Source organism: Pseudopipra pipra, chromosome 3 (assembly GCF_036250125.1).
Source record: "Pseudopipra pipra isolate bDixPip1 chromosome 3, bDixPip1.hap1, whole genome shotgun sequence".
Classification (NCBI taxonomy): domain Eukaryota; kingdom Metazoa; phylum Chordata; class Aves; order Passeriformes; family Pipridae; genus Pseudopipra; species Pseudopipra pipra.
The window spans coordinates 32,454,102-32,467,447 of record NC_087551.1 but is presented as its reverse complement, the minus strand read 5'-3'; the positions used below and the strand labels follow the sequence as shown (position 1 = coordinate 32,467,447).

General features: G+C 51.9%; 2 protein-coding genes across 6 annotated transcripts in view; one reads left to right on the top strand and one right to left on the bottom strand.

Moving 5' to 3' along the window:
* The window catches only part of XPO5 (exportin 5), a 29,803-nt gene extending 26,498 nt beyond the window's left edge, over positions 1–3,305 (bottom strand). For 3 of the 4 annotated variants that reach the window (XM_064648509.1, XM_064648510.1, XM_064648512.1), the window contains exons 1-5: positions 3,119–3,305; positions 2,732–2,853; positions 2,033–2,105; positions 1,297–1,434; positions 812–994 (exon numbers count right to left, since the gene is read on the bottom strand). In XM_064648509.1, coding sequence (XP_064504579.1) covers positions 812–994; positions 1,297–1,434; positions 2,033–2,105; positions 2,732–2,853; positions 3,119–3,223 — 621 coding nt within the window. In that variant the 5' untranslated portion in view covers positions 3,224–3,305. The remainder of the gene's footprint in view (positions 1–811; positions 995–1,296; positions 1,435–2,032; positions 2,106–2,731; positions 2,854–3,118) is intronic. The other variant, XM_064648511.1, reaches the window with a different exon arrangement.
* Positions 3,306–3,441: 136 nt separating this feature from the next.
* Positions 3,442–12,949, top strand: POLH (DNA polymerase eta). 2 transcript variants are annotated; one of them, XM_064648515.1, is made up of 11 exons: positions 3,442–3,636; positions 3,721–3,855; positions 3,941–4,152; positions 4,550–4,719; positions 7,879–7,982; positions 8,870–8,989; positions 9,596–9,719; positions 10,162–10,227; positions 10,898–11,061; positions 11,629–11,765; positions 11,857–12,022. In XM_064648515.1, exons 1-11 carry the CDS (start codon positions 3,500–3,502, stop codon positions 11,868–11,870), a joined length of 1,383 nt encoding a protein of 460 aa, XP_064504585.1. In that variant the 5' UTR covers positions 3,442–3,499; the 3' UTR covers positions 11,871–12,022. The 2 variants fall into 2 exon arrangements, with proteins under 2 accessions (XP_064504585.1, XP_064504584.1); XM_064648514.1 differs by lacking the exon at positions 11,629–11,765 and having other exon boundaries at positions 3,445–3,636; positions 11,857–12,949.
* The last annotated feature ends 397 nt before the right edge of the window (positions 12,950–13,346 follow it).

Below are 13,346 nucleotides of genomic sequence, written 5' to 3'. Positions count from 1 at the left end.
CACCAGGAACTGCACTGCTCTAAAGGGGAGTTTGTTCAGCCTCTCAGTGCATCAGGAAAATTACAGAAGTCAGGTAGGAGAGGGTTTTTCTTTGCCTTCCAGTTTCACATTTAGTATAACTCTGGATTTTAACTCACAGAAAAAAAAAGCACAAGAGATACACCTAAGCAACTTGTTGCTAGTTTGGTTTCTCAATTGTGCTTCACTCTTAAATCTACTTCCTTCTCACAGGAACACACTGAGTTAGAAACTTTCTTAGCCATCCATCATGGCCAAGCTGCACATCTCTGACTGTAGGTAAGAATTCAGGAAAGAAATTCTCTTTACACAAAAGGGAAAAGCACTCCTCAGCACAGCTTGACATAAAAAAGGGTTTCCTAACTTGAGCTCATGGAGAAAAGGACCAGAGGCCCAGATGCACGTTGAGACATCAGAAACTCACGTGCATTTTGGTGCATCACCTCAAATACACCGCTGCAGCACGAGAGAGCAGACATGAGTCCAAGTCTACCTGGTTTTGCCACAACCACACCTTCATTTTGCTAAGCCATACACCCCTAGTGTCAGCAGAGCATTCCAACAGTAAGGATGAAGCACACATCCGTTCAAGCCATTTAGACTAGCAATACCAAACTATCAACACTAACCCCATCAACTTGGTGTGTTCAGTCTCTTTCATCACACCAGCTTCCCAGGCCACAGCATATCCTACCTCACAGTGACAGCAACAGATTTCACAGTTTCTGCACCTGCTTCCCCAGTACCTAAATACCAGCAGCACTGACTGAGCCCAAGGAAAGGAAACTCTTACCACGCATCTGTACTTGTTGACGTTCTGCTGCAGGGCAGTTACTAGGAAGCTGAAGATCTTCTCCATGTTCTGGGTTAGAGTTTGCTGGATATCTCGTCGTCGCTGGGTAGGCAGAGTTTGAAAAGTCACCACATCCTCTGCCAAACGTAGGAGGATGAACATCACCAGTTCTGTCTGGGTTTCCTGATGTCCCAAAATAAAATACGCTCTATCAGCACAGTCTAAACATTAAAATCTTTAGAGGCTAGCTTAAAGATGTGGAGAGAAAGCAAGCACGCATGAAGATACAAGTCATAACTTGGGAAAACAAGACAGGAGGATGGTCCTCTCTCTGTCAAAGTCATCTATTAGAATAGCTTAACCTTACAGGGATTTTTGAGTCCATCATCAGCCTGCCTCACCTGACCATTAGTGAGTCAGGATGATGGAAGACTGAACCCCACACTATGAGCAAGCAAAAGAGAACAGACAGTTCTGACTCATACCCCTTGCTTGGAGAGGGTATCCAGCTCCTTTAGCATGTCAGGCCAGTGCTGAGGCCATTCACGCTTGATCATCTCCACCACAATGCGAGACAGAACATCCTTAATGTGACTTTCCTCCTCCAAGATACTTTGAGTTCCCTGCGACAGAAAGGGGGCAGAGTTATACAAAACAGCAAAGATAAGGCCTTTATAATTCTCACCTGGGAAGCACAGTGTCTGCAAATATTGCAAACCACAGAAACTAAACACAACAAAACAAAACACAATATTGGGCAGCTCTTCATTGCAGCTACCTTAGATGACACTCCTACACTCCCAAGCATCCATAAGTAGTGAATTCTGGAAACCAGAGGGATTTTCCTCAAAAGAAGGTCACTTGGTCACGAGAGCAATCAGAACAACAGAGAAAACATGACTAAGATAACAACTTTAGTATTCTTGCAAAGGATAAGAACATCCAAAGTTACTGAATTTCCTCCTAAGAAAAGAAAAAGTACCTTACATAAGTTATACAAGCCTCACAACTTCCTGCCATGTGAGGTGACATGGTTATTCACCCGACAAGACAGAGAAAAGCACTGAAACAACTGGAGTTGCATAGGGAAAAAGCAATAAAAGGCAGAACTGAATTCAGGTCCTCTATGCTAATTATCTGGTGTATTTTTTCCATTTGCTCCCACATTTTGTCTTCAAGTGAAAGAATTTCAGAGATCAGCATGGGGTAGCAAGTACTTACACTGGATATGAGGCCCATGACATTGTTCTTTAGATAAACTTTTTCTAGGCGAGGCATATTGTTCCAGCGGTATCTGTTAAAAACAAACAAACAGGACACCAAGTCAAAACACTTGTAAAGATCTCTGACTGGATCCTCAATGAACTTTTGCTTGGCTTCTTTACCTAAACTAGAGACACTACAGCTCTCTGCCTCTGCCAGCACCCAATCCCTTAATGAAAAGGCTGCTGGCAAATGGGCGTGCCCCACCGAGGTCAACAGACACAGTAGCAACAGCACAAAGCAAAGCACAAAGCATCAGGTCTATAGAGGCAGCAGAGAAAGGAATCTCAGAACTGAACTAATACAGAGCCTCTTTGTTAGCACAAGGCTAATGACAGAGAACACTGCAAAGACCTCCTGGTAACCCAGTGGGTTTATTTTCATCTTGTGATGTCAACGTGTCTTATAGTTCTGTAAATTAACCTTCCCAACCTGCCTGAAAGCCAGTCTCCCCTCTCCTTCTTTAACAGAGGAGAAAAGGATCAAAACAGGACAGCAACTGTCCTCTGATGCAGAACAGTCTCCCTGCGTCCTGAAAGTGTCTCCCCGGCGCGGGAGGCGCCGGAATGGGCGCAGACCTCACGCCAGCGGCGGGGTGGCGGCAGGCCGGGACTCTTGGCCGGCCGGGCGGCGCGGGACGAGGACGAGCCGCCTTACTTGACCACATGCTCCAGGATCTGCAGGCCGAAGTGCCGGACGATGGCCGTCTGCGTCTTCTCCGCCAGCTTCAGCCCGCAGGGCACGCAGATGGGGCACTTCTCCTTGAACTCTTCGCAGAACTGCGGGAGAGAGAGAGGCCGGGACACGCAGTTACACACCGGGGCAGGAACTGGCAGCCCTATCCCTGGAGCAGCACGCCCGGGGGCAGCCACCCGACCGCCCCGCCGCCTCCCCCTGCCTGCCGACGGCTCCCAGCGCCTCAGGGGCCGCCCGGGACTTGCCCGTCCCCGTTCTCGTCCAGCCCGGGGCCAGAGGGACGGGGCGCCCGCGTGGCCAGAGCCCAGCGCCCTCCCTCCACCTGCCCCTGCCCGGCCGGGGCGGTACCTTGAGGGCCTCCAGGCGGTACCGCTGTGTGGACGCCGGGTCCATGATGACGGTCACGGCCTTCACCAGCTGCTCGCAGAGGCCGCTCACCTGCTCGGCGGACATGGCGGCGGCGGGCGCGCGCCACCGGCCACCCACGGGCGGACGAGCGGGGCGGCCGGGACGCGACTCCCGCGCATGCGCCTTGGGCGCGGAGAGGACGGCGGGGGAAGAGCGGGCGCCGCGCGCCGCCGGGGCGGGGACAGGCACGCGCCCTGCGAGAACTACAACTCCCGGCGTGCCCCGCGCGGGAGAACGACACACCCACGACTACGGGTGCCGCGGGGCGGAGCTCCTGGTCATTCACTCCGCCGGGCGGGAGCCGCTGGCGGCGGTGGCGGGATGTCGCGGGGCCGGGAGCGCGTGGTGGCCCTGGTAGACATGGACTGCTTCTTCATGCAGGTGGAGCAGCGCCTCGACCCGCAGCTGCGCGGCCGCCCCTGCGCCGTGGTGCAGTACACCGAGTGGCAAGGCGGCGGGTAGGTCGGCGGGGCGGCCATGGCGACCCCGGCTCCCTCCCCAGCGTCCCGCCGCTCCTGCACTGCCCTTCCGTGTCTTGGCAGGATCATCGCCGTGAGCTACGAGGCGCGCGCCTTCGGTGTGTCCCGCGGGATGTGGGCGTCGGAGGCTCGTGCGCTGTGCCCGGAGCTGGCGCTGGCGCGGGTGCCGCAGGCGCGGGGCAAGGCGGACCTCACTCGGTGAGAGCGGGAGCGGGTCGGTGGTGGTGGCGGGGGGCTCCTCCCGGCGCGGGCGGCGGCTGAGCCCGTGCCCGCCGCCCGGCAGGTACCGGGATGCGAGCGCGGAGGTGATGCAGGTGCTGTCGCGGTTCGCCGCCATCGAGCGCGCCAGCATCGACGAGGCGTACCTGGACCTGACCGGCACCGCCCGGGACCGGCTGCGCGCCCTGCAGGGCGGGCCCGTGCCCGCAGCGCTGCTGCCCAGCACTTTCGTGCAGGGACTGCCCGGAGACCCCGGCCCCGAATCCGGCGGGAAGGGTACGCACCCAGACCCGCTTTGCTTTGAGGCTTTACAGCGCAGCGAGAAAGGAGCACAGTGCCACTTTGTGCCGCCCTCCGCCCCCCCTGCACCTCCCCACGCCCCTGCCGTCCCCCGTGTTCTGTCCTCTCCTGCTGCATCGGTAACGCTCCCTATGCCATCAGCAGAGGCAAGGCAGCTTTATCTCCCCCTGAAGCAAGAGGGTGGTAAATGGGGTCTGTTTTCCCCAGTGCATGGATTTTAAGGTGCCTGCTTCTCCTTCTGTGGTTGGCATGCGGTTACAGAATCCCGTGGCTGCTGGCTGGGGCTGGCTGATGCTACTGGTCCCTTTGCTGGGCTCAGCAAGGAACACCCATGCTATGTCCCCTTGTGGTCCTCTCTGTGTCCCTTACCTAGAGGAGCTACGCCAACGTGGCTTGCACGAGTGGCTGGCGTCGCTGTCTTTCGATAACCCTGATTGTCCTGACCTGCAACTGACCATGGGGGCGGTGATTGTGGAAGAAATTAGAGTGGCTGTAGAAGAAGCCACCGGATTCAGGTGTTCAGCTGGCATCTCACACAACAAGGTACACGCATAACATATCAGCCTGATTTCTTCTGAGTAGCAGAGTCAAAATATGCTGTAGATGCTCTCCTATACGCACTTACGAGTCTCCTATAGAAGATGAGCCAGGTGGGGAATGCAACCCTGTGTGATCACACCTTCAGGGAAATTTTAGGACATCGGGAAATGAGAAAAGTTGTTATCCCAGAGATGTGGCCTGTCATTTACTGCCTGGATTCCTAGTGTACCCTAATGAGTGAGCTCACTAGGAACAAAAGTGATTTAAGTCCCCCAGAAGCATTTTCTGTGAAAAACCCACAAGCTTAAAGCAGGTAATCTCCACCTTGAGTTTCTGGCAACAGTGGCTGTAGCCAGACAATGGTTTTTACTGACACAAATTCTCAGCAACTCGGAAGAAGAGCAGCACCAGTTTGGGGCACTGAGGTGGGCTGGATTGCTTTTCTCCTTTCTGGTCAGTTGGTCTGTACCCCGCTGACCACGCTTTGGGTGATGCTCAGCCAGCTGCCGAGAGCAGCTGCAGGAGCACTTGGTGCATGACAGCAGCTGCAGAAACAAACGGACTCAATGCTGCAGCTACTGAGGCTTTCCTGTGGGGTGAAACGCAGGGTGGTTTGCTGAGAGCACCCCTTTCATTCTGCAGAAAAGGGGCTTATCTGTTAGGTATGACTTTAAAAATGCAGACTCTGACCGAAAAAAAAAAAAAGACCAAATAGATGCTTTGGAGTTTAAGGAAGATAAATTTAGTCTTAGATTGCTACAGAAACAACTGGAACTATCCCCAGCTGTACACAGGTACTGGAGCTCATTCTGCACCACTATATTTTGAAACTAGAGCAGACTGTGAGGCAGAAATAAGCTAGCTGAGGAAGATCACTGATGTAGAAATTTCCAGTGGAAGGGATGTTCAATTTTTGCCTTTTTACTCTCATCAAGAATAACAGAACATCCCTGATATTCCTAGCAGCTTCTCTCAGCTTCCATTTTCTATGGCCAGCATTTTAATTTTTTTAAGGGAGTAAGGAAATTTTGATGTACTGTGCTATCCCTGAAGAACTGTGTATCTGCAGCAGCAAGCACAGTGCAGAGATTACCAGAGCCTACAGGTGGCTGTGCTTCCACAGCCAGCTCACCCCCGTAGGTACAAATGTGCAGAACGAAACAAGTGCTAGGGGCTCTCAGCAAACCACCCTGCGTTTCACCCCGCAGGAAACCTTCTGTAGCTGCAGCATCAAAGTCCGTTTCTTTCTGCAGCTGCTGTCATGCACCAAGTGCTCCTGTGGCTGCTCTCGGCAGCTGGCTGAGCATCACCCAAAGCGCGGCCAGCGGGAAACACACTCACTGACCAGAAAGAGGAAAAGCAACTGAGCCCGCCTCGGTGCCCCAAACTGGTGGTGTTCTGCCTCCGAGTTGCTGGGAATTTGTGTCAGTAAAATCCATTCTCTGGCTACAGCCACTGTTGCCAGAAACTCAAGGTGGAGATTACCTGGTTTAAGCTTATGTTCTTTCTGCAGGAAACTCTCCCAAGGGAGTTTTCATCCCGGTGTGGTAACTTGTTAGTCAGAGTACACCAGGAACCCAGCTGATACATGAGACCAATCAAATGAACTATTTGGAAGCACCTGGAGGATAACGGTGTGGTTTTGTCAAGAACCACTAGTGTCAAACTGATTTTATGTGCCCTTTTTGACGGCATAAGTGGCTGAATGTTCAGGGGAGACTGCAAATGTGAGGTGTTAACCTAACACACCTCACCCTGAGCTGCATAAGCTGATAATACTGTAGCAAAACATGATATGACTGAGGTTGTCTAAAGGGCATGCATCTAGCTGAAGAAAATCTTGCTGTTTCCCATAATGATTTTATTCAGTGAATTGCACTCAAATTAGGATGTTTAAAGTGGGATCCTGGGGGGATCTGTCTGAAGTCTGCTAAGAGCCAATATTTTCAGTGAAGCCTACAGAGAGGGAACAGCTGTATGAATTCAGGTGATGCTAAGCACAGATGGGGCTTAGGGCTTGGGCTGTGAGAGTTCTGAGGGATTAAATTAGAGTTGAAAATTCTGGGCTTGAAAAAGCCCAGAAATAGTCTGAAATCACCAAACAGTGCTTCTTGTGCTCCTCACAGACTTTTTGTGGTTTACAGAAAAAAAGCAACCAGCAGGCTTTTGGCTAAGCCACACAGAAAGTACCCTGGAGTTATTGTGGACAAGCAGCAGGATGAATCAGTAATACGAGTGCTCTTGTAGAAACAGCAAATCCTGTTTCAGCATGTGTGGTTTAACAGAAGGTGTCAGAAAAAGTTAATTGTTTCTCCCTGTGAAGTTTCAGTGATTGGTTCAGCTTGCAGCACTTACTGTGGGTAAACTTGGAAGAGCGTCCGGTGAAACAAGAAAAAACAGTAACTGGACACCTGAAAAGGGATCTACTTTGTCTAGAAAAGAATTGTAAGCCTGAAAGACAGGCTATTAATAAAAGTCATAGTTCAATAGGCAGGCAAGAGATCTTGCTTACTTATAGGATGTGTGGCAAAGCAGTGAAAGAGGAAATTATTAGACTTGCTCAAAAAAAGCCCAAACACCCAGCTAAACATATTTCAAGCTGGTCTGTGTATTCTTGATCCTGTGGTAGCTTAGAGTGGGAAGGGGAACTGTGTGGCAGATAGGTTGGAGGACGTCCCTTCCAGGCTAGCAATTCTGCATATTTCAGATTTCCTTTTGTGGATCTTGCAGAGAGAAGATTAAAATAGTGACATTGAGAAGAAGCAAGATAAACACAGAAGCTGAAGGGGCAAGACATAGTGAGAGACATAGCCTGGGGAGTATTATGGGGATGCTATGGAAGCTCTAGCATGCTTGCCTGATGGAAAACTAAGCCAGCCAGAACAGGTGAGATAGACTGAGATCCCCTAAGCTGCCTGGAGCAGGAGTCCAGCCCTTTGCTGAGATAGAAGTCTGGCACCAGCTTTGCTTCCAGAGTACCCAGCCAGTGCATGTCACCTCCCAAGGCAGATACTGCCTGGGAACAAGCAGTGGTGTTCTTCAGTCTTCCTAGCAGTTATCTGATGGCAGCTCTTAGAGGTGATGCAGCACAAGCCGTTGGGTAGAGTCACAATTAGTGCATGGTGTGTAATAACAGGGTTTCCACCCTCTTCTCTGTTACAGACTCTGGCAAAACTGGCCTGCGGGTTAAACAAGCCCAACCGCCAGACACTGGTGTCAGCACGGTTTGTGCCACAGCTCTTCAGCCAACTGCCCGTCAGCAGCATGTAAGTACTGGGGAGCTGCCTGCTCTAGTGCAGCTTGGGGCTGTTCCTGGCCACCTCAGCACAGAGCAATTTGATGCTTGCTGATAGCAGCCAGCAAAGGCTTTGAACTTCACAGTATGTGCTCTTCAATGCTTGCAGTAACAAATAGGGGGGAATCCTGCCAGTAATCCCCCATGGCTATAAATGACAGTTCAGGAGGAGTGTGCTTGGGAGTTGAAGCCCTGGTGGTGAAGTGACCACAATCCATGAGCCCATTAGCAGCCTGTGGGCATCCTTTCCCTGGGAAGGACTGTGCTTAAGATGATTGCTGGGGTGCAGAAGTGTAAGCCAGGAGCAACTGGGGGCAAGGAGGCTGTTCCCCAGTGTGAGTGACAGCTGTGTTCCTAGAGAACAGATGTGGTTTGGTTTTGAGCATCCATTGTGCAGAAATACTTGTCCTGGTGTAGGGAAGCATTACCAGCACCACTTGCTCCAGAGGAATAGATCCCTAATCCTGCTTTCCAGACCTGCACTGCTGTTCTCTGCCTTCAGTGTCTTGCTAGGGATAGAGGGGGGGGTGTCTGGGGAAGAGTCCTGTCTGTGTAGGAGGAAGTGGGGCACATGTCAGGCATTCTTCAGAGCATGGTTTGGGATCAATTTTTGAAGATGGAGCTGAGGGAGAAGCACTAAAATAGGGTGAACCAAGGAGCAGTTCCTACCTCAATTCCTATTGTCCTTTTATTGTGACCAGAAGAGCTGTTAGGTGCCAAGAGTTCCCTATTGTCCTGCTAGTTCTTGAGTGCTTCTAGCTGTCTTCATCTAGGAACAGCTGCTGCAAGAAGACTGGTCATAGTCTCCACATAATGCTTCATTTCAGTTTTCTCTTTTTCTTCCTTTCTCTGTCATAGCCGTAACCTGGGAGGCAAGCTTGGCACTGCTATCACAGACATCCTGGGAGTAGAGTACATCGGGCAGCTGACACAGTTCAGTGAGACTGAACTCCAGACTCACTTTGGAGACAAAACTGGGTAATGATAAACCACTCACCAAAACTTGGCAGGAATTGAGACTCCCTTTCAGTCACAGGTGCTTCTGCTGTTATTAGGAAGGTTGGAAGGTAAATCTTCAGTGACATCTTTGAGAAGCACTGGTCTGGCAGGCCCACAACAGATTTCCAGTCTCACTTCTCCCAGGCACCCTCCCCAGGATAGTGTTTTGCCTGTCAGCCAGCTCCTCAGCCTTCCTCTACAGTGTCCAAGGATGGGGCAAAGCTGTGGAATGGCTCCCAGCAGGCTGGGAAGAGAGCAGTCTTGACAGTCCCATCACAGAGGAAGTTACAGGGCTGGACTGGAGCCTGAAACACCACTTCTGCATCCAGAGCAGCAGTTGAGGTGCCCTGCAGACTGATGAATTGTTGCCACTTCAGGAAGAGGTAGAGGAGTTGTGCTGACAGGCAGTTAAGGCCTGAAGGAATCCTGGCTGTTCAGCTGTGGCTACAACTGCAGAGCTGAAAATGAGAGGCAGAGTCACAGCTTGCACAGAGCTGAAAGTGTGGCTCAGCAGAAGGGTGACATGCTCCCTAGTGATGCTTGTCTGTAGCTGCCTTCACCTCATGCTTTCTTTGTGGCTTTCAGGTCCTGGCTCTATGACTTATGCAGAGGAATTGAAGAGGAACCTGTCAAAAACCGGTACCTGCCCCAGTCTATTGGCTGCAGCAAGAATTTCCCTGGGAGGACAGCCTTGGCCACGCAGAAGGCGGTAGGAGAAGCCTACATCTAGCACAAGGCTTGGCTTTCACATTGGAGAAGATAAGAACACTAAAAACTGAGACTAGCTTGCAAAGCTGCTTTTCTGTGCAACTGTGCCCTGAAACTGAGGGAAGATGCACTTTACCTATTAGCTGGGGTGAGGTTCCCACTGGGCTGTAGGAAGATGGAAAGAGAAATCCAGGACAGAGGACCCAGATTACTTGGCAAAGTCTAGTAGTAATGCTGCAAAGCTTGTGTGGTATCTACAGTGCCCTTGCCTGCAGTGTTGAATCCTCACCTGGACTGATTTCTCCAAGAGTACTACAGATGTGAGGCCTTGTAATAGTCTGTGTCCATTCCAGTCTGATCCCCAGTGTGAGGAGTGTTGCTCTTGTGTTATGGCAATGCTGGGAGCAGAGGCCCAAACTCTCTGTTACTTCTGTTTTGTCCAGGTGCAACACTGGCTCCTGCAGCTGGCCTTGGAGCTGGAATCCAGACTGAACAAGGACAGGAGCCAGGTAAGGAGGGGAGGCACAGAGACAGAGCCACACAGTGCATTTGCGCTGTGAGCGGTTTGCAGGAAGTTGAAGGTGGTGTGTGGCAAGGGAGGAAATCTGCTTGCCCATGGATGTGTGCCTATGTGCTGATGTGTCCCAAGCAACAAGGTGTGCAGGAGCATGGCTGGAAGGATGGTTTTGTCTGACACTGCAGGGCTAAGCTCGGCCTTGTCCTGTGCTTTAGGATGCAGGGACATGAAAGCTGCTGCACCTTCCTCCTGGCGGACTGCTGCTCCCTTGCAAGCCGTGTGCTGATGTAGCTGTGCCTGTGGGCTGTGGGAGGAAACGATATGCTCCAATCTGGATGGTGGGCTGCAGGCCAGGGAGAGAGTAATCCGCCAGCTTTGGCGCTGCAGCGGTGCCAGGAAAAGTGGCGCAGCTGCCTTTGAGAGAAAGCAAGGCTTCCCTCAACTACCCGCTTCCCATGCTGTGTGGCACAGCTGTACAAGCACTTGCTGTTGTGTGTTCCATTCCTTGGCGATCAGGCTGCGCAGAACACACTGTCCCACCGCACTGTCGACAGGACGGTCGCGCGGGGCTCCAGGCAGGGGACGGTCCCCGCGGCCGTTCCTCCCCCTTCCTGCAGGAGTCGCTGGAAGCACAGCTCATCTCTGCTCTGTTCTCCCTGCAGAACCACCGCGTGGCCCGGCAGCTGATGGTAGTCATCCGCCAGCAAGGGGACACCCGTGTGTCGCGCTTCTGCGCCCTGTCCCGCTACGACGCACAGAAAATGTGCAACGACGCCTTCACCCTCATCCAAAACTGCAATGCGGCTGGGATGCAGCAAGCAGCATGGTGAGTGTGGGACACAGTGGGCCACCTCCCTGTCAGGGCTGGTTTAGCTGTGAGAGGTGCTGGCTGAGCCAGAGACATATGAGAGTTACACTGAGGGGCAGGAAAAGTGATTCCCAGCACCCTCACAGAGGCGTGCAGCAGCCTCCTATCCGTAGGACAGCTATGAGAGCCTGGCCTCCTCCTAGCCCCACATGTGGCAAGACACTTCTGACTTCTGTACTTGAAGCTGATGATTGCTACCGGCTGGGGGGTGTCCAGCTGGAGCGAGGCTGTCCTGGCCCTGCTGGGCTGCAGAGGCCTTGCTCTCCTGCCGTAAGGACAAAGGTGCTTTTTGGGAGCAGGCCGTTGGGGCAGAAAGGAAAATGAAAGTACACAGCTCCCATCTTCAGCATTCCTTCCTTCCTTCTGCTCTGCTGTGAAGGCAAGAAGGTACTGTCTGTTAGGCTCTGACAAGGCTGCTGCTCTCTTAGGGCCCTCTCATCTTGTCTCACAGCAGCTCTGTCCTGTCGTGGACTGGAAGTCCAGGCTGGCAGTTGTCTGCCCCTGCTCTAGTGCCCTTTCCTTTAGGAATTGCTGTTCTGGGAAGAGGTTGTCTGCTCTGCCCAACACAGCCTGCTATGTCTGCTCTGGAGGTAGCAATACAAATGTTTTGTCAGAGGAAACGTCTCTCCCACCTCTTGCCAGATACTACAGTTCCCCCATCTGTGAGTGATTTATGTGGCTTGAAGTCTTCCCTCAAAAGACTTCTTGCTTCCCAGGCTGATGTCTGAGCTGATGTTGGTCTGTCCTGTGCAGGTCTCCACCACTGATATCAGTTCATCTCTCAGCAAGCAAGTTCTCGGAGCCTGCCACCCTCTCTGCAGGCATCGCCACCTTCCTGATGGGTGACACCCAGCCTGATGGCACTGCCACCACGAGCCAAAACACCACATCTTCTGGGAGGGCCAGGGTCAAGTTCTTTAGAAGCCCAAGCAAAGAGCTTAGGCAGAAGCCAGCTAATGCTATTGAGTCATTCTTCCAAAAGGCAGCAGAACAGCAGCCATCACAAGCAGCAGCAGCAGCAACCAGCTTGCCCACTGCTACCACCGCAGGGTCACCTGTGCCCAGGCCCCCAGAGCACCAGGAGAGAGCTGGTGTTAGACTTGCCTCTGTGCAGTGTGACCTGGAGTCCCCTGTGAAGCAGAGTCCCAGCGATGCCAGCCCTACTTCTCCTTACAAGAGGCTTCCTTGTGAGAAGCTGCCATCAGATGCTACACAAACACCCTCAACTCCACCCAGCTCCAGGACCCTTCTGAAATTACAGTCAGCTATGGAGGGAAATGAGCAGAATTTTCCGCCCTCTCCTGAGCTTGTCCCACTGCCTCCTGCCTCGCCAGGAGACCAGCAGTGCTGTGATAAGTGTGGCCAGCTTGTGCTGGTGTGGGAATTCCCAGAGCACATGGACTACCACTTTGCTCTGGAGTTGCAAAGCTCCTTTCTGAAGCCCAGTGCTCCCATGGCTCCAGCAGCAGCTCCCAACCCAAAGGCTGAAGGTTCCAGGTCTCCTGCTAAGGCGAAGAACAAGCCCAAAACTCCAGCAGGATCTAGTGCAAAACGACCCAAAGAAGGTGTGACAAGAACTTTAGATTTTTTCTTTAAGCGCTTACCTCCGTAACTCCCAACCAGTTGAGGTGTTTTTAAAGACTCAGTGTTTTTAAAGACTCAGTGTGTGTTTTTAAAGACTCAGTGTGTGTTTTTAAAGACTCAGTGTTTTTAAACAATCAGTGTTTTTAAACAGTGTTTTCAAAGAACTGGTGTTTTTAACCACAGTTAAAAGTTTTTATACTGCCTGTCAAGTTTTAATGCAGAAAAGTCTAATAAATTATCTCTACCCCACATCTAAAAGGAACTGGAACTTGTGAATTGTGTATGATGTTAGATGTACCCAGTTTAGCTGGTGGCAGCTAGCTTGCCTCTGCCTGCTTGGTGCTATTAGAAGCTGCATTCTACTCTCACCCACATCTCTTGCCATAGGTATTTCCATAGCATCACTGCTCAGTAATTCTATTCCTCCTGTAAAAGGCAGCCACAATGGCTTATCCCAGGGAATCTCCAGCCAAGCATAGGCTTGAACTCCTTTCCAATCACTCAGTGTGAAACCTTCACCTCGTGGTGGTTCTTCTCTTGCTGCAGTTGCAGGCCTTGCCCTTACTGTATAACTTATGTATGATAGCTTAGCCCTGTGGTTCCTTCTCCCCTCCCTACCTGGAAGACTGATTTTTATTCCCTCCCTTCTGCCCCCCAGG

Coding starts and splice junctions, on each gene's coding strand:
- POLH (XM_064648514.1), top strand. CDS start 3,500: ATGTCGCGGGGCCGGGAGCGCGTGGTGGCCCTGGTAGACATGGACTGC. Junction 3,856..3,940: donor GGCAAGGCGGACCTCACTCG/GTGAGAGCGGGA, acceptor GCCGCCCGGCAG/GTACCGGGATGCGAGCGCGG. Junction 4,720..7,878: donor CTGGCATCTCACACAACAAG/GTACACGCATAA, acceptor TCTCTGTTACAG/ACTCTGGCAAAACTGGCCTG.